The 23,094-nt window shown below is 45.2% G+C and overlaps 1 protein-coding gene across 1 annotated transcript in view; it reads left to right on the forward strand.

Annotated features, from left to right (window-relative positions):
• Positions 1 to 23,094, forward strand: part of BIN1 (bridging integrator 1) — a 63,446-nt gene that overhangs the window by 9,147 nt on the left and 31,205 nt on the right. Inside the window, exons 3-8 of the mRNA XM_010077090.1 lie at positions 3,134 to 3,214; positions 10,175 to 10,229; positions 10,699 to 10,793; positions 12,665 to 12,760; positions 16,079 to 16,186; positions 18,831 to 18,923. Coding sequence (XP_010075392.1) covers positions 3,134 to 3,214; positions 10,175 to 10,229; positions 10,699 to 10,793; positions 12,665 to 12,760; positions 16,079 to 16,186; positions 18,831 to 18,923 — 528 coding nt within the window. The remainder of the gene's footprint in view (positions 1 to 3,133; positions 3,215 to 10,174; positions 10,230 to 10,698; positions 10,794 to 12,664; positions 12,761 to 16,078; positions 16,187 to 18,830; positions 18,924 to 23,094) is intronic.

Consider the following 23,094-nt stretch of genomic DNA (forward strand, 5'->3'; position numbering starts at 1 on the left):
TCTCTGCTGTGTCATAGCAAGTGTTGAAGGGAAGAGAGTGGGCTGTATGGCCAGGACTTGCCTATAGGGCCAGCAGGTGTGGGGCACAAGTCTTCATCTGCCTGCCAGATGGGGGAAGAGCATAGGAAGCAAGAGGAGGTTTTGAGGTGTAGCCAGGTATTCACTTCTCACAGCTTCTCTCGTGCAGCTGTTTTTGTTTTCCTTGCCTAGTTCCTCTGCTGGCATCCCTAAGTCCTCTGTTTCACCTGTCCCATGTCACCACTGTAGAAAAATGCAGTGTTTCTTGTTATTTCCACCTCCCTCATTCAAAGCTGCTCCTCAGCTGAGCATCGCTGTTGCAAGATCTTCCCAGCTGTCTGGACGACCCCAGACTCAGTGTACTTGTCTCCAAAGGAGCAGTGGTACTGAAGATTTATTTCTTGGACATGTGGGAAGCAGGAGCACAGCCACCACCATGAATAGTCTGTGGGTGCTGCTCAGTGTTTTACACCAGGAAGCACTGAGGCTGTTCTAAACATTTGACCCCGGCAACATACTCCAGATTCCTCCCGGTTAAACGGCCTCCTTCCCTCCCCTCCAGGACTGAAAGCATTTTGTCTCCTGACTACCCAGCCCCATAAAAAGCTCCTTTTTATCCCCCACAATTCTGTTGATCTACACATGGGGAACATCATTGTGCTTTGGAATTTGCAGCTTGTGTACTTTATCATTGTTGGTGATGAGTGCTACTGGCATGATGGCTAATTGGACATCTAGGAAGCCACCCAGCCGGTGGTAAATCTATGCTCCTTGGGTCTGTTAGCCTAGGGGTACAGTTGAACACAGGGCCTTTGAGCAGCATCCTTTCTGGAAGATGTTCACCATACCACCTGATGAGAAAGATGAGGCAGTACTGAATCCTCCTCTCCTGCTGCCATCGCAGAGAAATGCGTCGCCTCAGCAGCAGTGTTGCTGTGGGATGTGCTCCCCTTCACTGGAGCAGATGAGCAAAGGAGGCACCAGCGGCTGCTCTACAGGACTCTGCCTCTCCAGCTGATATTGCTGCTTCTGCTCTCCAACAAACTCTTACGGGGTTGAGAAGAAGGAGGGAATGTTTGTGCTGTCTACATCCTGCTGCATAGACAGGTTTACCGAGCGTGTTAGGCCCTGTTTGCTGCTGTTATCTGAGCTGTAGAAAGTTGTGCTTCTAACTCTGGAGGTTTTTGGTTCAGCCCTTGGTCACAAAGAGGGCAGTGTTCGACTGTATGTGTCCTTTCCCTGCCTTTTGCTGACAGTTGAATACCTCAGTGATACCTGGAGGTACAGAGAGGCTGTTGAACAGAGGGATAATGAAAAGCAGTGATTCCCTCCCAGACATTCAGCACCCAGCCTAAACAAGGGGACTTAGGAGCTGGAGGCTGAATGACTGCACTGATTTGTTGTGGCAAGTGCTAGTCAGTTATGGTGGTCAGGGGTGAGCTGGGAGTATGAGTGCTTATATGAGGAAGGGGGGAACTGAGATTAGACAAATAGATGGAACACAAATGTCCTTCACCTTGGCTGTGTAAAAAGATGAGAGTAGACCAGTAGGTGCACTGGCGGTTGGACTAGATGATCATTGTAGGTCCTGTCCAACGGAAAATATTCTATTCTGTATCTTGTTGCATGGACCTTTCTCAATGCCATTTTGGGGACCAAACATGAAAGTCTGATCCGTGCTGTGCAGGGGAAAAATCTTCTTTACCTACTCTAAGAAGATAGCAAAGGGAGCTGGAAGAAGCTGGTTTGGGTGGCAGTCATTGCTATCTGGCAGTTCCTCAGAGTGGCTGCTCTGGGGACACTTGCTACTGGCCTTCCTTTAGACCTGATGGCAGTAACATGCAGCTGCTTTTCCATCTTGACCCTCATCTCCCCAAGAGGGGCTGAACATGATGGCTGAGATCTGTGGCTAAAGGACTGCTGTGTTGAGCAGAGCAAGAGAGACTTCAGCTTTTCAGTGCTTCCTGCCTCTTGGGCAGTCATGCTCTTGCCATCCAGGGCTCCCTTGCTTTTTGAAGTGTTTCCTCAGCACCCCTTTTAGCCCACTTCTGGCTCCCTAGAACCTCCTGTGACTGCAGACTGGCTGGATTTTTCTCTGTTTTTACTGGCCCTGCACGACCAAGTTTGTGGTTTTGGGGTTTTGGTTTGTTTTTTGGCATGGTCAAGTTTTATTTTCGATTAACAAAGATGATGCAACTGTGCTTAACCAGCTATAGTTTATATCCTTGTCTCCCTGCTGCTGGAATTGCTTGGGGCATGATAAATAACTGCTGCCCTCCTCCACAGCTGCGGTTTGCCCAGTCTTCTTGTGAGGAACTACTTTCCTGCCCAGAAAATGAAATGCTTTGTTCAAAGGCTGGGAGCGATCCACTTAGCTGCACAGAGAGGTCATTAAGAGAGAAGGGTGATAAGGAAAGTAGTCTGATAAGGATTTTTTTACAGGCTGTGGGGAGCTGTGCTGTGAAGGGAGGTGGTGAGAGGAACGGCACTTGCTGCTGTTGCTCTCGGATGTGACACAGACTGTCACCTAGATTTGTGGTGTAAGGTCCCCAGTTGCTCTCAACAGGCAGCTCCTGCCAAGCATGTGCATAGTGAAAAAGGTGGAAAGAACGTGGGACTTTGCTCCAGCTATCTTCTCTCTCTGAGGAGGTCGCTGCATGGCTTTCTGTGTTTGAGGACAGTCCCACTGTTCTGGGAGCAAAAAACCCACCCTGTCTGGACCAGAGAGTAGTGTTAAATCAGGGTAAGTGTAACTACACAAGGCAAGGCAAATTAGGGATGTGTTTTGTTTGGTGCTGGTCTAGCAGATAAATAACTTGGTTGCTATTGCCTTGTCTGCGAAAAGCATTAAACCAGTGAATGACAAACCTCTGTCATGCTCTTTGGTACAGCAAAGTATCAGAGGTCTGAGTTCATCCTGATTTGTCTGCAAATCCTTTTTCAAACTATGACTGGGTGGAGAAATATTCCAGAAATTCTGAGTGCAAGAATAAGGGAGACTTTTAAAAATTTTGTTTCTTTCAGCCTCACAAGCAAAACCTTGAGTCTGTTTCTTTGTCTCTGCTTTGCTATATCTGTGTTTCAAGTCTCCTATATTTTTTCTTTCTTTCTGCAGGTCCTTCAGAAGCTTGGGAAAGCAGATGAAACAAAAGATGAGCAGTTCGAACAGTGTGTGCAGAACTTCAACAAACAGCTGGTAAGATAATTGGTGATATGAAATTACAAGCTGGGGTTCAGAATTAGCTTCCAGTCCTCTTCTGCAATATGTAATTAAAGCCCATTAAATTAAATGATGCCACAGGCCTATTGAAGTGACCCACAACTTGTAGCTGTTCACTTACGAGAAGTTACAGTGTGTCTTCTAGGGTCCCTATCATGGAGTCAGTGAGAGTGTATGCTGAAAAATAATACTTGTTCTAGACCCAAGTTTAGGAAAAGGAGAAATAGCTCAGCCAGAACACTTCCTTCAGTTAGCAGCTGCTTTGTAATGTAATTTTTCCTGCTGGGCTGGAAGCAGAGACTTGAGAACAACACTGTGTCTCTGAAAGCTGGATAGAATGGGAAACTGGTTAGAAATCAAAAATAAAATGGAACAAGGCAGATTCTATTTCCGAAGCACAGCAAAGGAGACGAAGAAAGCGGATGGTGAAAAGAGAATATCCTTTCATTGCTAAAAACTAAATCTAACTTCCTCCCCATCCTTGCACAATTGCTCTGTCAGGCCTGAGTCATTTCTCTTTCACGTGTCTGCTTCATCCCTATATTTTAGCTCACAAAAATATTTTAACAGTGTAGCAATTTTCCCCCACCCTCCTACTTAAAGAATAGTAAGTTTATGTCTTGAACTGGGTGTGGTTTTTTTATCTGGAGCTTTCAGCCAGGGAGAGGAGGGGAAAACATCAGTTACCCCAGGGGATTCCCACCTTGGTGTTTCATATTAGGGGTAGTGTTGCTTCTGTTTCATGTCAGGAAATGTGTGCCACACCAAAGCTCAGGTGGTGCTGAGGAAATCTTTTAGCCTCTTTGTGCCCTGACATGTTTTGGACCTTTTTCTGGAGCTGTTAGCAGCAGCTGCATCGTGTCTGTTAAGACTCAGCAGATGTGATTCTGTGTTGCAAAACCAGCTGAGAAGGGATTTGCCACAGCTGAATATAATGAAAATCTTTCAGTCTGACTTGAACTTATGTCTAACCAGAGCAGACCGCAGATTCCTAGAGACTAATGCTCATTCTCTTGGCAGCAATAGTAGCTGTTGCTCCAGAAGTTCATGCAACATCTCTATAGCATGTCCACCAAAGATACTCCCTTGTACACAGAAGAATACGGTTTGGATTCTTTCTGATGATGTAATGTTACCAGGTGTGACTTTTCTGTATTAAGTATTGGCAATCAGGAAATAGCCTTTTTTAAGGAGAAATACTGAAAAACTCAAATCCGAACGTTTTGATCTGGCTGTCTGGGATGGCTTTTCAGTTTCCAAAGCCAAGAGTTCCAGTGGTGCACCAAGAAGCCTGTTAAAGATGCACTGCCTCTGTACCCCTTACAGATGAATTTCTTTTCCCATCTTGCAGGAGCAGGCCATGAACTAAATTCTCCAAATATTTTATCACAGGAGTTGGAAGATGCTCTGTGTTTGCTGTTTGGGGTCTATTGGTTTTGCTTTGGCCCTCAGTTTCCCTATTACTAAAATAAATGCAAACAATGCCTGTTTTACAGGGCAAACCATAAATATGAATTAGCTGGATTGGTAGGATATCCAAGGCTGAGGAGTTATTATGATGCCCCAAACAGACAGGGAAAAAACTTCAGCCATATGTGCATATATACACACTTGTTTTTTTGTATGTATGATTGTGTGAGATTTCTGTGGCCTTTCCTTACAAAGCCCACTGCAGTGGGAAATACAAGTCTGGAGGAAAGCTGATCTTTTGCTGCAGGCGTGTGACAGAACAGCTGTCCTGTGAAACTGACTGGGGTGTGACCAGGCAGTGGCCTTGTTTGATGCATTGATTGAAGGCTCATCTGACTCTAATGACAGTGTTGGGCCACGTTGACACAGGTTCCCATGTGTGGGCTGTCGATGAATGGAGAGCAGGTCTAAAAATCATTTATTTTCAACCAAAGCATCTTGTGGTTTTCCCAAATGGTGGTTGAGTGAACATAAGGGAAAGCTTTGTACTTTCCATCTCTCTGTCTGTTCAGGCTCATAGGAGAGCACTACTCTGAGGTCTCTGAGTGGTAGGAGCTTTTTCGCTCAAACAGATGGAGTTGCTGCGTGACAAATGAGGGGACATAATGATGCTTCTGCAGGGCTCCAGGGTTCCCCAGTGTCTCATCAAGGCTTGACAAGCAGCACAACTGGCCCCCACATTACTCACTCATGGCAGATTATCTTTGGCAATTAACCTCCCAAAAAGTTCATTCGAAGGCTCCCCTCGCCTTCCCTTTCCCACTGTCACTTGTGTTCAGGCACTGTCAGAAGGATCTGTCCTGGAAATTGTCCTTGCAGACCTGGGAACAAGAGACCTGCTGGAAAGGTGCAACACAGCCCCTGCCTGAGGCGTGCTAGGCTTTGGTTTCCCTTTCCCTGCATGTGAAATACTCACTGGAGCGACAGAGAGTGGGAGGCTGGTGGCAGCCCTTACACCTGGCACCACGCTGTGTTTCTGCCTGTCAGAGCGGCTGGGTTTTGATACCTTTCATGAGCTGTCACTCATGTGGAAGTTCTGGGTTGGTTTACAGTGTTTCACACCAAATGCATGAGAGGCAAACTGCTGCTGGCACGGGCTACATCCATCTCTGCCCGTACCCCGTGGTTTTCAGCACAGCCTCAGCCTGCAGAGCAGGCAGCATGGGCTCTTGCAGCGTGGGCTGGCTGTAGCCCATTACAGTCAGTAAGGGACTGACTCAGAGAGTGTCTTTATTTCCAGGCAAGAGCAGAACAAGTTCAACAGCTTACCTGGTACCTGGGGATGGGAGCATCTCATGCTTTGTGTCTTAACAGCTCTGAAGTTTTGCTGAGTGGGGGCTTATGTGGAGCTGTTATTTCAATGCTTCACCTTCTGCTTTAGAATTCAACAGTCTGCTCTTCCAGCACTATATTAATCTAATCTGGAACATGACATTACCTGCCTCTCTCTCATCTCTGCTGATAACAAAAATCCTTCCCATCAGAACTACAAAACAAGGGATGTTATGTAGGGAAGTGGTTTAATGTTAGGATGAAAGAATTTATTTCAAAGACTGGGGGAAAAGGGTTTTGGGAAATGAAGAAACTACTACCAAGAAACATGTCTATGGAAAATCACATACTGAGCTAGTAGTGATCAGTGAAAGGCATTGTAAATAACAACCCCCCAACAAAACTAGATAGCACAAAAAGAAACCAAACCACTCTTGTGTTTTTCTTTCACAGAGCTTTAAGTAATAGGTGGTTCATTAGGTCTTTGGAGAGAGCTCTTCCAGCCTCGCAAGCAGTAGCACTTCTATTTTTAAATATGCATCTTCCTGCACATACTGTCCTTCATATTATACCTGGTTGTCTTATGGGCTCACAGGGTTGAATTACACTGTGATTGCAAGTGTGGCAATTTCTGCTCAAACAAGACAACAGTTGTGTGTTTGAGGACAACAAACAACTTATTGTGGACACTTCTACATCAAGACACAGTGTCATTGTCCCTGTCTGAAGGTTTTAAGTCAGTTTGTTAGTGCAGGCATGGGAAATGAACATGGGGTTCAGAATCAGCAGTGATCTTCCATTTTTATCCTAGTTTTACTTTTCTTTTGTGGAGTTTTGTTACTCTGATATATGTACACACACTATTCTTTCTTTAAATTCTTGCAATTTAAAAAGTACTGTGCTATTAGATTTTTGAATGTCTTTAGATTCAAACATACTTCTATAAATTCCCCCTGGACACCCTTAAACCTACTTTCATAACTGGGAAGTGGATTAATTTTCCAGATTCCAGTTTAACTCTCTTCCCTACTTCTTTACCTCTCAGTTTGGGAAGCATCTCTTAAATGTGCACTCAAAGGTGTTGAAAGCTTCTGTTCTATACTGTATTTGACAGTGTCTAACTACGTTGCGAGAGTTTTTTATGCAGAATCATGTCTGTACTTGACAGCTCGAAAAAATCCTGCTTGAAGAAAGGTGCTGCATGCACAGAGAGAAAGCAGTTGCCAAAGTTCCTTGGGAAAGCATTAATGCTTAAAATAATAAAAAGAAACCCTTAGAGCAAGTTAGGGAACTGCTTTACTGGTGGACAAGAAATAAAGCAATGGAAATGCCAAAGAGGAATTTGGATGGGAACCCCATGTGCCCAGGGGAGCAGCGGAAACAGGATTCATGGCAAAATTCTGAACATGGACCTCTCTTTGAAAATCTTTCTGCCTGCAGATCTTACAGGCTGTAAAATTTCTTCACTCTCTCTGGCAGGCTCAGAATTTTTAAGAGGTTTAGGTAATCCCATAGTCATGGAGATTAGCTGTAACTCTGACTTTAAACATCAGCAAGAAGTGACTAAGAAAGACCACTCCAGCTGCAGGATGCAGTACTGCATATTGGCTGATATTGTGGCAAGGCAAGTGGTTTTGAGGATGGTTGGAGAACACAGAAGGCTAGTTGTGCATTGCTGCAATTGCACGCTCCAGTGTTCTGTCCCTGACTTGCAGGCTTTTCAGGTGGTCTAGCTAAAAAAAAAAATAATCTTGGTTTGATGTTTAATTATGATTGTGATGCTGGTGTACCTCCCAGAGGATCCTTTTGTCCCCTTGACTTTGGAACTGGGTATTGAGACCTGAAGAGTTCGTGAGTTTGGGTTCTGTCGTGTGCTGCTGTGGCAGGACTCAGGCAAGTATGGGCACAATTTTAGAGTTGGTTTCTGATTTTAGATGCTGTAATTTTGCGAGTTAGAATTCTAGACATTGCAAGGCCCATGTGTGCAGGTGGGCAAGTTCTGCAGAGGACCTTCCCTGCTGATTAGATTCTGATAATGTCAAAGTTCTGTGTTCAAATTTAATAATTCTTAAATATGATGCAGTTGCAGGATGATAATGTATCCATCTGAGGGATTTTGCATGATAGTTTCTTCTGTGCCATTTCCTTTTGTGTTCTGACATCTCGTCTTGCCAGTTCCAGTCTGTGATTCTAGCATGGACCAATTCTAGGAAGACAATGTTGCTTTCCTCCAAGCCTTTCTTGCTTCCTGCATTGTGCGCAAGAAAACACATGTTACAGCTTGATTGAACTGCTGTTTGTCAGCTCGGCCTCCCTGATGGTCCTGTGTGTGTGTGCTCTTCAGTTACTCTGGCACCTCTTCCCTGGTGGTTTCTGATTGCACTGTTAGGAAAGTCTCCTCTGCCCAGGTTCCCACATTCACCTTAAGCCAGCAAAAAGCTCCACATCTGTGCTGTGTTTTAAGAATTCCTAGGACTTTTGTGGCAGATGTGGTGTTATTCCTTTCCTCTTGTACTCTCTTTGGGTCAGTTCCCAATGTCTCCCCAGACTAGGAGTCTGACTTTCTTTTATATAAAAAAATCACACCCCTCGTTTCCTTTGTTGATGGAAGTAGAAAAAGAACAAATGTGAACTCATACAGAACTTTCGAGGCAAAGAAAACAAATTGGGCCATAGTGTTGGAAGCAGATGGATTTTTCCACGAAGCTATGCTAGCACTGCCACTTCAACAGCTGGGCAGATTTAGCCTCCGCTTAGAGAGTGCAGCTGCACTGAGAGCACAAGGGATCACAGCCTGAGCTGAGGCAAGAGGTGCCTGGGTTGTGGGGGGGGCTGATGAGAAACATCTGCTTTTGAAGTTGGTAGCTCTGAGGCAGCTGTCAGAGATGTCCTATGAGCTCCCTGTCTCTGGAGTTCTCTTCAGCTGTCAAAATTCATTATGCTGGGGGCCCCCTGCAATGGGACACAAACTGGGGAAAAAAGGGCAGGAATGGCAGCAGGCGGGGAGGGAGGTGTGAGGTGTAGTTATCGCTTTCCTGTATTGTTTTTACAGCTACTTTGAGGGATAGTGAGGATCTAGTGAGATCCCACAGGGTAGGGGAAATCCTTTTATAACAGAGATCTTTGCCTCTCAAACTTTCTTCTGTACTTCTTGCAGTATGGGATGTGCATAGATGTCTGCATAGGTGTCCTCAATGTTTGATGCTTTGACGTGTTCTGTGGCAGTGTTGGTCAACTTCTCAAGCCTTGCTTTTCTCTTGCTTTTGTTTCTGTTTGTATAATGTCAGGGTTTGGATTTGGGAGTATTTCCCTGTCTGCTTTGCACACTGTCAATGACACATGGCAAAGGAGAGGGGAGGTGGGCATGAGTACACTTATCCTAGTGTAGAAGAGCAGTTGTATGGGGAATGCATGTATGTGTGCATGTCTGAACCAACTTTTCTGTAGAAATCTCCATGACCCTTTCTAATCTGAGTTCTTTTACTGCACTTGCCTGCGTCATCTTGAAGGTCAAACTGGCAAAACTCAGCCCAGCTTGGTGTTTTAATCCTTTGTTTCCTAGTGAGTGAGATCTGCTGATGGCAGGCCACCTCCACACTGAAACTAAAGAAAAAGGTTATTAATTCTGTATTTGCAAGTCCTGCTACACAGGACAATTTAGACAGGATGTTTAGGCAGGTCAGAGATCCCTTGTACCCACTTTGTACTGGGATTTTGGTTTGCAGTGTGGCAGGAAAAAATGGTGAGCTGATCTGTTCCCAAACCAGTACAAAATAAATGAATTGTGTCTGATCTATATCTTACAGACTCTCTTCAGTTACATTTGTTGCATGGACCCACTAGCCCTTGGCTTATAAACTAATTATTGCCCTGAGGACCCTCTCTGGTTGCTTGTATGAAATCAAAATACTAAAACTGGCTCTGCTGGGAAGAGCAAAACACAAATTTACCCATGTCAGGTTCCTTGGTACCTTGGTGGTGTTGTTGGCCAAACATGCCTGCAGGTCACTGGCTGTGGGCTTACCCAGAGGGCTGTGTGGTCTCGCTGTTAATATTTGTGTTTTGTATGATCATGTGGTTGGTACGTAGCCCATCTGCAAGACCATTTTTCTTTATTTAGAAATGCTTGACTCCTCCTTCTTACACACTCTTTGTATGGGAGAGTAACTGATGGTCTTCTGCTTACATTCACAGTCTGAAGGCACGAGGCTACAGAAGGATCTCCGAACTTACTTGGCTTCTGTAAAAGGTAAGGTCTACATAAGCAGAGAATTGTTTCCCTTCTAGTGCTTATCTACACAGTGAGGTTTCTGTAGCCTTCCCCTTCCTGTGTTTCCTATCCTCAGGTGTGAGTTGTAGGTAAGGTCAGCCTTGTCTGGGCAGGGGATCTTTCAGAATCCTTAGGACCAGCTGTGATTGAATGGGGTTGTGCTTTGATACCAAACGGGTGGTGCTGTCTTAGCAGATAGACTCTTATATCTTCTGCTATGGGAGGATGAACACAAAGAGCTTGATGCGACTGCATCCTCAGTTTCTTTCTTCTTCTGGTTACCTTCCATTTTTTGTGTTATCAAGGGTCAGGCATTCTATAAGGAACAGCTTAGCATTTATTATAACCCTTTCAATACCTCCTGTGTCCCCATTCCTCTGGGTGAGGGTTAAACAGTGAGGAATGCACTACTTCCCTCTTTCTGAAGCAGTTCCCTCTTCTTTCCTAGCCATGCATGAGGCCTCCAAGAAGCTGACAGAGTGTTTGCAGGAAGTTTATGAGCCGGATTGGCCTGGGAGAGATGACACAAATAAAATAGCAGAGGTAAGACTGTGTCCAGGATGTGGGGTCACCAAGCTTGGTGTGTCAGCAGAGATGAGCTTTGGAAGCTATGTCTGCGTGCCACGTTCCTTCAGGCAAATGGCTTCGCAGAAGAATTGGAGAGACAAACTCGGTGTTGGGAAGAAAGAAAAGCTGAGCAGATGTGGCCTGTATTTTTGTCTGTGTAGGGCACTGTCCCCAGATGCTTGAATGCTACAGAGCCATATGCCCACAAGCAATTTGTTCCCCCAACAGTGGCTAAACAGGGACAGAGGATGCCAAAAGAGAGTCGGTAGGGTCAACTAGGTGTATTGGTTACACTCTGTGCAAGAAAAAGGAGAAGCTAAATCTACGGCCGAAGCATGGCTGTGTGGCTGCAGCAACCTCCCACTCACAGCAGGACCATCAGCTGCTGTATTTTGGCTGCCACCTTCTTTGTCTGAGCCATGTGTCACCCCAACCTGCTGTTCTTCTCATCTCTTGGTGAGGTGATGCCTGTCCAACTTGCCCAGGTGTTTTCTATGGAGCTTAGGGCACAGCCTGTCACTTGACAGCTTGGATCCCCCTTGGCGTGTGTGTGGTGGGTCCAGCTGGAGGCAGGCACCCTCTGCTCTCTTGCTCAGCTGTTCTGCTGAGCAGCAGCTGTGGCAGTTCAGCTCTTTGGATCCATCTGCCATGAGGCTGCAGGGCTGGGCTTATCTGCAGCTGTCTGTGGCATTGGAGCAGTGGGGAAGGAACAGAGAGAAGAGCAGAAGTATTCTTCCCTTCCCCTGCTTTCCCCTGCAGAAAATCTTACCTGAAATAACATCTGCATCTTGCCCAGGAAATACTGTCTTCAAAGCAGATAAATCAAACAAAACCTGAACATTTCCAGGTCAGTTCTTGCATTAACATGGAGACCTTCCATTATGAAGCACTGTTGCAGTAAATAATGGAGTTGTAATTCAGCTAGTTTGGCTTCATGTTCTCTGGCCTTTTTTCTCTTCCTGAGGTACTGTGGGTGCTTCCTGGGAGACTGTCTCTTCAGAGAATTTGAGCCACATGAAAGGGAGCATGAGTCCTGAGAACCACCTGTAGCTGTATTGCCAGCCTTCTGCCTTCCCCTTTAATGCCTTTGTTTATGTTTCTGTCTTTCAGGAAAAGACAGGCAGGAGAAAAGCGCTACTCCTGGCCAAAAAAAAAAAAAAAATAAAAAATTCCCACATAAAGTAGACAATTTTCCTGAATATTTTAGCCAAAACCCTTAATTCCAGTGGAAGAAACAGGAGAGGGAGGCAATTTCCACCTAATCCAAGGTGTTGATGGGAAGTTACTGAACCTAAGATAAGATCAAGAATGAAGCCTGCACAGGTTGTGGTGCGAGCCTTGGATGTGACCTCCATTGGGCTGTGGAGGCAGGTGGTGTGAGGACTGAAGACTGATGGAATAGCTTTCTGTTATTGTTCATTATCCTCCAGGAAGCTGTGTTGTAATGAAGAGCAGAAAGTGGTGCCTAATGGCATCAGGTGTCCCATTTTTGTGCCTGCTGGGAGAGGGAGGTAAAGACAGCCTAACCTTTACCTTCCTTTCTGTTGTATAGACTTGGGCTAGCACTGCAGGGGAAAAAGCCTGTCCCTCAAAGGAAAGTTCACAAAGGGCTCTGTGTCCTTGGAGAGGTCACCTGAATTAGCAACATTAAGATTTCTTCTCTGTTTCTACATTTCTGGCATGACGTCTGTTTTCAACTGACTTCTATGCTCCTTAGTTTTTCCAAGAAATGACTATTTCTTAAGACCTCTGGGGGACTGAAATTGTTGACTGTAGCACTCATAGAGAAAAATAGAAATGCAGAGCTCTGTGTTCTTACTAGTTAGCTTATTACTTTTGTTTTTCAGAACAATGATCTCCTCTGGACGGATTTCCATCAGAAGCTGGTGGATCAGGCACTTCTCACCATGGATACATACCTTGGCCAATTTCCAGATATTAAAGTAAAGTTCTCTTTAAGTTTAAACCTTTTATTCTGCAGAGTCACAGCAGATGAAACTTCGTAAGAGTCAATTTCTTGCATCCCCATCTTCTTTATGAGGATGTGTGTGCTGTGCTGCTGCATGCCCTGCTTTTAGAGCAGCCAAGAACTTTGCAGCTCTGGGTCATGTGAAAATGTTATGTTCTCCTTGGGGCTTGAAATGAGTGTGAAGAATCCAGGGGAATGATGCTGAAGAGAAAACGTAAGTGAAAAACAGGAGGATCCACTGCTGGAGGGCGGTGTCAGCAGTGACTCACAAACTCTCATCCTCTCTTTTTGGTACTTTGGTTTTTTAACTTCCTTGTAAATACGAAGCATTGAGGAAGCAGTTAGTGGCAAATGTGCTTTATAGGTAGAGGCTGGTGTGGAAGGCAGATTTGTTTTCCCTGAAGTCCTATTGTACATATAACTGGCTTGTTGTAGGGGAGGGGGAGTGCTCGATAGACGTCTTTTTGGGGGAGATTGTATCCAAGGACCTGAGTTTGAATGTCCTGTGAGCTTCCCTTCCCCCATAGTTATCTCCTCTCCATTAATTTTGAGAAGGTTATGCAGGAAATGTCTTAACCATATGGAAGCGCTAGTAATGGTATCACCATATGGGAAATATCAGCTTGGCCACTTCCCAGTGAAAACAACCCTTTCCCCACCACGTGTCTCTTAAAACGTTGTGTCAATATTTGTTGCTTCAAGAGGATCATGCTGTATCAAAGAGGGGCAGGTCACAGGCTTGTAAAATGGGCCCTGAACAGCAATGTCCTTGCCTCCTGGGCTCCTTCTTTTTGCTTCGTTTTTCCAGCCTCTTCTGTTCCTGGAAGTCTGAAGTGGGGAAGGGCGAAGATGCTTGCTGTTGTTTTCCCACCCGCTGAAGGCTGTAGAGCTGATTGTTCCCTGTAGCGTGTTGCGATGTTGCCTCAGTTAGCAGTGCAGACGCTTGTGCACTGCTTCCTAAGCAGAAGGTTTTATTTCAGGCTTGCTTTAGGCTCAGAGTTTTCTGCACTTCTTCAGTCTAAATCCCATTTTACCGGCCTTGTTGGCTGTGCACTGGGTCACCTTGGAGTGTCATATTTCTTCCATGCTTAGTAGCTTTGAGATTTCTTAATTCTGCTGAGGTCCCACTGAGGTTTTATAGTGGGATTGTAAAAGGAGCTCAAGACTGGGACCACCCACATTCTGCCAAAACTTAAAGTGTTAGGCACTGAGCTCCCATGGATCCTTTCTGATTTCTGTAAGGGCCGTTAAAGTGTTTATTACTGATGTCCCTTTCTCGGTCTTCAGATGATGCTTTAGAATATGGGAAGGTAAAGCAATTTTATGCACAATTTAAGTCATGCTTCAAAGAGAGCACTACTCACCTCTGCTTCCCTTTCTAAAATGAGGGAGAATTTGGCTTTGTGTTGATTTCTACAATGAGATACAGATATATTTCACAGAGTTGGCCATTTGTTTAAAATGGACTTTCAGTGGTATGAATTTAAAAAGGTCAGTGTCTTTTTCTTGGTAATTCACCTGGATGCATTATCCTCCTTACCCTGGAGTAGTGACAAGTGCTCAAATCGAAAATCAAGTCTGATTTCTTTGACTGGTAGAAACTCTTACAAGTATTGTTATTGAAGGTTGCTAGAGTTGTACAAAAGTGTAGTTTGACTTCACATAAATAATTAGCGCTCTTGAGGGTGGCAGGCAAAAAAACCCCAGTCTTACATAATTTACATCTCTTAAATCCATAATCCGGCCATGTGTTTTATCTGCTATGAGTGGAAGATGCATTAGCTAGCATCTCAGAAATTGTCATACCACTGGAATCCCCCTCTGACATCCTGTCTTCATGCTGGGGAGGTGTCTTCTAGTGACCTCAGCTGCAAGGTGGCTCAGCTTCTTCACGATTCCTCTCCTGGAGTGAGCTGAGTGCTTTGTAATCAGTTTGGGTGTGCGTGTGTCTGAGATCCTGCAGATCTGCTGTGACTCACACAGAGCTGAACCAGTGTTTGCTCAAAGTGCAGAGGAGCATGTGTGGGAGACGTGTGAGCTGATCCCAGCTGCTCTGGCAGAAAGATCAGCCCTGAGTGGGGTTTTCTAGCTTTTCTGCAGGAGCCTAGGGAGAGGAGACCACGTCTCCCTGCCAACCGCAGCAAAGGCAGTGGATTTTGCTTTTCCAAGTAAATCCCAATGCTGGTCCTTGATCTTGCACTTTCAATTTCCATGGGTGCTGTGGTGAATTAGAAACCCTCCTGGTTCCTTGCTGTACCTCTTCACTCCGGTTCTCCAGCCTGTCTCTAGGCTGCTGGTCGCTGACACTGGACCAGGCTCTCTGAGCCAGGCTGGTGCTCGGGTTGGGCTGGGAAGACCAGTGCTCCAACCCAGATAGTCTGGGGTGTTTGTAAAAAGAGCATGGGGGCGAGGGTCTCGGGGGGGATAGATGGTTCTTGAAACAGGGCAGCCCAGTGGGCCTAAGCCTTGCTGAGATGAAACTGCTGCAGGAGAGAGCCTGAGGCACCTCGGATGAAGAAGGGTGATGGAGAATTGGGCCACAGGCCTGGCTGTCTGTTCTGGGTTCTCACCTGTGTACAGGACTCCATTCCTGAACATGTGTCTGGTACATAGTTGGCTCCCTCCTTGTGTTTGTTACAGCTTCAGTGTGCCTTGCCTGTTAGTGACACTGGTACAGGTTTTCCCTTGCACTCCTCTTGCTTAATAGCTCGTTACAAGGGACCACTGACTGTGACTGCGGTTGCTTCTGTCTGGATCTCCTGTTGCAGGGTCCAAAATACTCAGGCATATCCTGAGCGTGTCGATGAGTGCTTTTGCTGTGGTGGCAGCTGAAATGTCTTCTTTAGTTGAACTTAATCTTTTGAGCTTTCACACAAACTGGGGCTACAAGCTGGTTAGAGTCTGGCTGCAGCCCTCAGGAGGCCCTGAAAATGATGAAGCAGGTGCCTGTAGGATACAGGCACAGGGGAAGGCTTAGGAAGCACCAGAGCTACAGTTCTGAAAACATTAATGTCATCCAGAGGTGGGGCCTGCTCTTGGCTGGATCAGTTTGCTTTCCCTGGCTGGGTCTGCCCTCCTCCTGAGGAGCTCTCTCCACAACGGTGGTTGTCACAGGTGGCTCCCAGGGCCACCTCTCTGGGCAGCCTGCGTGGAGTATACAGCAAGTGCCCTGGTGTGGGCAGAGCATGGGGTACTCTGGAAGTTGGGTAAGAGGAGGGGGGTCTTCTTGAGAGACTTTGTGGTTTTGGCTGCTGGGGAAGATTGTCACAATTCTTTTCTCTATCTTTCTTAGTCTCGTATAGCGAAGCGAGGAAGGAAGCTTGTGGATTATGACAGTGCCAGACACCACTTTGAAGCCCTGCAAACTGCAAAGAAGAAGGACGAAACAAAAATCGCAAAGGTAAAGCAAGTAGAAGGATGTGCAGCAGCCATCCTTTCATTTTGGGAGGTCTGAATTTCCCCCTTGAGCAGGTTTTAAGTGCACCTGTAGCTCTTCGCTGGGCGCATTTTGTTCAGAGAGATGTCAGAAACTGGTGAATTTTTGCTGAGTAGTTCCTTCTCACCTGTTTCGTTCTCCTAGAAGGCAGGATGGTCTCTATTGTGTTGGTTCAGACCCACTATCATCAGTGAGCATCTCTAGGTGGCCAAGGCCTAGGCATGCATTTTGTCATAAGCTGCAGGACCAGTAACCTCTGTCAGGAGAACCTGTGTGCCTCTGAGGGAAGCAGAGCCTTGCAGTGCCCAAGCAAAATTTGCCAGTTTGTCTGCTTCTTGGGGCTCTGTCTCCCCATCTTATAGCAGTGGTGAGAGTAAGTGTTTGAGTGTTGCTTGAGGTTGGTTGTGTTTGTGAAGTCCTCTGATATTCTGAGATGGACACCCCTAGGTGTGTGAATTACGAGTTCATTGGTGGAAATGCACTCTGGGCACACCTGGTGACTGTGTTCTGTTGTGTGTTGGCCACAATTATTGAACACTAAAAATGTCTGAAAGCAGGAAAGCATGAGTTTTCTCTTGTCAGGATGTGATTTCTTTCATGCAGGTGAAGAGCTGGATCTAGGGCTAACCCTAGAGCCTGCCCAACATGCAAGTGTGGAATTTTTTTTAAAATTAAAATAAATTTTATTAAAAATACATTTATGTTTTCTTTTAAATGTAGGTGAAGAAAGGTGATAGTGCTAACCTTGTTCTAGAGGAGGCATGTTGTTTGAATACCTGCCCAGAAAATGAGCTGTGGATTACTCCTGTACCCTGAGTGGGTTTGAACCCACGTGCTCCACTCCGCAGGACAGATCTTGACACAACAGAACAGTCCAGAGCTGGGGCCATGGCACATCAGGGCTCTTCAGGCTAGAAACAGTGCAGGAAAGAAATAGCCTGGATCTGTAATTTTAACCAGGCTGAGAAGAGTTGTCATCCATTGCTTAGAGTTATTTCTGTTGGGGGGAAATATGGGCTATGTAAGACATGCCAGTGTTTCTCCTACATGGAAGAAATAAAGATGCACCTCTCTCCCGAGCAAAAGATCTGCATTTAGTGGCCAACTGACAGTACTTTTATTTTTAAGCTGCACGTCATCAGTCATCTGCTCACCCAGTGCACAAACTGTGATTAACCCTGACAGACAAAGGGGAGAGAGATTGATGGCTCAGGTGTCATTTGTGTGGCCAAGCAAGGCTTGGTTCTCTATGCAAGGCATGAGGCCGAGCTGATTGTGCCTTCTGTTCAAAGCAGTACTTTGCTGTGTTTGGGGGTAAGAGCAGAATTTCCCCAGGGCATGGTGGTATTGCTGGTGTGTGCCTGTGGGATCTTTGCTGCAGTGGAAATGGTTTTTGTAGGAATGAATCTACTCAGGTTGGTACCTGGTGATCTGCACCAAAGAGGCTGCACTTGCTTGTGTTGCCCGGAATGCTCACTTAAGAAGTTATTAACAAGGGATTATTTGTTGCTCCTTTGTTAAAGGGTGAAGAACAGTGCAGTTTGAAGAGTGAAACGTTGAGACTTAGGAGTTGGTGCTCTGTTTGTGATTCAGCCTGTGCAAGTGTCTCTTATTACTTGATCAAGAGTCTTCTCATTAGCCAAAATGTGCACTGGGTCAGATCTTTCCACCCTCTGTGCTTTAGGCCATAAGCTCATGCATGGGATAATAGTGACAATTTCCACTGTTCTAATCCTGTAAAAGTGGGAGCAGTGAGTCTCTGAAAGTTGTGTATGTATGCTCTTCCCAAATGGGCAGGTTTCACAGCCCAGCCTGTGATCCCACATTTGCAGTCTCACAGCTCTACAGGGCTGTGGGCAGCAGCCAGGGCCCAGCATGCAGTAGGCTAATGTAGGAAGTTCACCTCTCCCTTACTGTGACTGTGGTTTTGCTTGCGTGACCTGTGGAGTAGAGTTGGTCCAGTCTAAGGTACTTTGGAACATGATGACAGGCTCCTAGGAAAGAGAAATCCTATTTGTGACACAGCGTACAAATGGGAACTGACTTGATTGATGTTTCATGGTACAGTAACAGAAAGAGCAATGCAAATACTTACTGGAGCTGTATAGTCTCTTTTTTTCTTCTCTAATGTGGATGTTCTTTTCCCTCCCAGGACTCCTGCCACTTACTGATAAACTCACAACCTGCCATTAAAATAAAGCACTGTGGACTTTCAGCTGTTGCATGCAAATAATTACAATGGTTAATTAATCCTGACCTCTCTTTAAGGAGCTCCCACTTTACAGCCATGACTTGGAGTAGGGTTGTCTGTGTGCTAGGTCACTAACAGCTGTATCTGTTGCTCTTTGCAGCTGCCTGGCTGGTCTGCAGTATCCGAGCCCATACTGGAGCATTAATTACTGCTAAACTTGGCATGCTTCAAAGGATTCATAACTGATCGGTCTGGGGATGTTTGTTTTTCCTCTCGCCTTGGTGATACTGGTTTGGCCCAGCCTCTAAATACACTCTCTGTTGTGATTTTAATTTTTTTGTCCTAAAAGATATATGTTTGTGTCTCTCTTGTTCTCTTTTTTTTCTCTTTTCACTCAAACATGCTCCCTCCCCCCAGCCTGTTTCACTGCTTGAGAAAGCTGCGCCTCAGTGGTGTCAAGGGAAGCTACAAGCTCACCTCGTTGCTCAAACTAATCTGCTCCGAAATCAGGTGACTGCTGATCTACCTGGCTCTAACCCTGCATGTGCTATTTTGGGCTCTAGATTGTACCATGCAACTAATCTCTAGGCAACGTTCACTCTAGTCCCCTCTGTTAAGTGTGTCCCTGATATTCCTGAGCCACAGTGGGAATGTGGATGTTGCTGACCAATGAATGATTCTGTGCCTGACCTATTGATTTCTAATCAGTTGTGTTAATGTGTTAATGCTGAACTATTGTTTTCTCCCTAAAATGAAATGAGGATGAAGAAAGGCTATGGAATAATGCCAAGGCAGAGAGTCATGTACTGTAGTTCCTCCAATTATTCCTGTCTTTGTCTGCTAAGAGCAGCAGTCAATTTTTATTGTTGCTGTTTCAACCCTTCCTGCCCCCCCCCCCCAAAAAAAAAAAAAGAAAGAAAAAAGAAGAAAACATTGGAAAAATTGGCTTCTGCATTTCTGCTGTTGAATACAGCCAGAAAAAGCTCACATTGCTTCAAAAGCAATTTCTATGGCTGCTGAGATAAGTTGCAACATTCTCCCATGGTAAAATCCAAGTTTCCCAAATGAGCACTGTCCTGGCTCTTGTGGTCTAAGTGAGCTGTTTGCAGGTATACAGAGGCTCAGTCTGCGTAGGAGAAGAGGTGGGCCCAGACCAGGGAATTTGCACCCTGTGTAATATATTTGAATAGCTTCCAGGTTGAGGTCATGGTTGCATCATGTGGCAGAATGTGGCCAAACATTTACATTACAGCCTCTTGAGGGACATAAAAGCAGCTCAGAGAAACTGCAAGGACTAAGAATTTCAATCCTACTTGCATGGGAGAAGCCTGGCTTCCTCATGGAATCTCCCTTGGTATTTGCCTTGGAGCTCCTTAAGGGATAAGAGAGAAATGACAGAAAACAGTCAGTGAGAAGGAAATGCTTTCAGTGGGGCAAGGGATAGTAAATCGTCTCCCAGCCTGGAAGAATGCCAGTTACCTGCTCACAAGTTCCTGGTGAGATCATCTCTTCTTGTTCAGATACTCCTACGTTTTCACATTCCTTGTCAGTAATGAATTGCAGTTTAGAAACGCTAAATCGCTCTCACCTTATAAAGCACCTGGGTTTTTCACAGTCAGTTTGACTACAAATCAGGGAAAAGACTAGATTACCACATCAATAAAGCCTGGGGAAAGAACAGCTGTTAGCGTCCTGCTTAAGGTGCATAGCAAAGGGAGGAAATATATATTCGTTCTTGATTGAAGGGAAGAGGACATTTGGCAGGCTGCCGGGGGCTTTTCCTGTGCCTCAGCCCTGCTGGGAACGATCTATGTGGTTGCAGTTCTTGACTGGTTCGTTTGGCTGGTGGTATTTCTGGAGGACTAGAAAGCAGGTATGGAAAGTTTCTCAAGCCACAGATAAATAAATCACCTCTTGGGGCATTTTTCCTCTTCTCAGACTGGCTGGGGGGACTATGAGCAGTACCACCGCCCACCGATTGCCTGTGAGAAATAGTGGCTACGAGCTCTCCCTTATCCATTGCACTGTGATCTTAGGCTACCCAGAGTCGATCGACAATTTCTCTGTACTGGGTGACTTTGCCCTTAAGCATGTGACAAGGGGATATGTAATCTTTCCACCTGCTGTGTTGTGGGGGTGCTAAACCTTCTACTAAGTGGCATTAATATTTGCAGTCACCCCAGGTATTTTCAAGTCAGGTGAAGTCCTCCCTTAAGTTTTTCTTCTCTCATTCTTGAACTAAATATTACTATTGCTAATCTTATTTTTTTGTTTCTAATTGTTACAGCCTTTTTAAATTTTTTTTTTTATTGTTGACTAACAAATCTCAATAAAGAAGATTAATTTGTATTTCTGAACCTGTATGTTTTCCATCTTCACAGACATGAGCAGGCAGGAAAAAAGTCTTCAGTTTTATATTTGCATGACTTCGAGACTGAAGGTGTTAATGACAACCCTAAATCTCATTAAGCTCTTGATAAAAGTAGGAATGCTAATGACACTGCATTTATTAAGAGCTTCAGAATGTTAAGCCTAAAAAATAAAAAAGTCCTTCCTCTTACCACCAGCAGTGCTGGTGTCTCTTCTTGCCTGATGATTTTACAATCTCCAAGCAAAAATGGGGTCAGCGAGACCTATTATTCTTACTGTAAAGCCAAGTCCCTTCTTCCAGTGAGCAAACCACTGCCTTTTTAAGCCTTTAGCAGATACTAACAAAAACAATACAGTGGGGATTTTCTGTCAAGTCTCCTGGGGGGCTTGCCTATTGCATGCTCTCAGTTACAAATTTTAGTGACTGTGCTTTTTGAAGCAAAGGGGCAAATGGCTTAGAACAGCAAATTCTTGCCTTTTGCTAAGTTCCCCTGAAATACTGAATACAGACTAAAAAGCAACATCCTTGGTGCTGCAGTGATAACAGAAACATGCCTCTGTTTGTAGGAGAAAGCCAGCAAGTTGAGTCCTGGGCCACTCTGCCCTTCTGAGAGGCAGGTCTGTCTGGCACTGCTGGGGGCTTGGGCCTGGGGTGGAGTGCCCAGCTCTCCTCTTTACTCCTGCCTCATGAATATCTAAACTATTTACCCAGCAGTGAGTAATTACCGCAGTTCACAGCATAGCCTTTGAAGACAAATGGTTACCAGATTGCCTGAAAGCAGCAGGCTGGACATTGCCAGACACTCAGGAGTGCTGGGATGCAGGATGGTAGGAAACATAATGTGGAATAATTTCCCCCTGTCACAACTGAAATGGTCATGCTTGGCACTCTGAGCCTTGGCTAGGAGGTGGGTCAGGAAAGCATTTATGTTGTCCAGCTCCTGCTCAAACCTTCCCCCTTTCAGGCAGAGAGAGGAGAGGAAGAATTTTCTGAGATCATGTTTCATGGACTTGGGCATTACGTCCTTCTGCCTCAGTTCTGCATCAAGTTGGCAAGGATGACAGCTGAAATACAAGGTGCACAGATATGGTAGCAGTGGGCTCTGTCCCTGCAGCCTATGTCTTTCCTTCTTCCCCCACCTTACTGCATCAGCTGACTTTTCCTCTATCAGGGCTCATGACCAAGTTGATGTCTGTCTTTGGCTTCAGCTGGGAAGCAGGCAGGGTTATCTAGTGTCAGGACCCCTGCTTCCAAGCAAAATAAGTCGTACTGGTGAGAAGATCGCTGGATCAAAGGAGTTGAAGAATTAACTCAGTGCTATACCTGGTACTGAGGACACTAGCTGAGCCACAGGCACTAGGTGGATCCCTGATTCCTACTGATGCTGTAGAGTGAACATTGCCTGTTGCTGATTTTTGCCTTTGCCTCAGGATGTCAAAATATTCACACATTGCTTGCTAGGTTTGACCTTCTGAACAGGTAAATGAGAGAGGGAAAGACAGTTATGAATATTACTGTATCTGAAAAACTAACAGCATTCAATGGTGCCTCATTTCCCAGCTATCCCATCTCCTGTGTTGATTCTGGTTCCAGGGTAGTTTGGAAATCAGAATAAGATAAAGCCAAAGGATGGACTGGGATTTTTTTTTCTCCCTTTAAAATGGTTGCATTAGAAACATTCATTTGTAGAGGGGTTTTAAGGCAGAATGAGTCTTTGTGATCATCATCTCTGGTCCAGCATAAACCATGACTCTGTTTAAATGGGCTTTTTGTTTTGTGCAAACTCTTGAAATGTTGTGTTTTTCAGTGAGTGTAACAGAGAAATATAGGGGTTTCTGGGTGGGAATATCATGGCCCCTTCTCTCTCTGCTTGTTCCTCAGGAGGTCTACTTTTGAATACCTCCCAGTTGTGTCTTTTTATGGGGGAAACTTTCTCTTCTGATCTTGAGTACAAAGTCTTAGCCTTGCCTTTGGCAGCAATGAGCGACCTTCTGAAAGGTGGATCTAGCTGAGAAGTAGGAGCTTCTGTGGCTTGCTTGTAAGTCAGGAGAGAAATAGAGTGTAAGGTTCTTGTAAAACACTGTGAGGAACAGGACTCTGAACTGCAAAATATTTTCAAGACTGTTCTCCCATCAATCCTGTCCTTGCATATACCTGTTACTAAGGAGAAGTAAGCTGGGTATCTTTAAATAAGCTGGCACAAAGAAGATAAAACTTCATTTCTTAGAAGGGGTAGGAATCTGACTGCAGGCTTGTAGAGAGATGCAGTTCCCCAGTGGCTTTTTTTTGTTTTTTTGCAACACCCCGCTG

This window comes from Pterocles gutturalis, unplaced genomic scaffold, assembly GCF_000699245.1.
Source record: "Pterocles gutturalis isolate BGI_N339 unplaced genomic scaffold, ASM69924v1 scaffold18848, whole genome shotgun sequence".
Lineage (NCBI taxonomy): Eukaryota > Metazoa > Chordata > Aves > Pterocliformes > Pteroclidae > Pterocles > Pterocles gutturalis.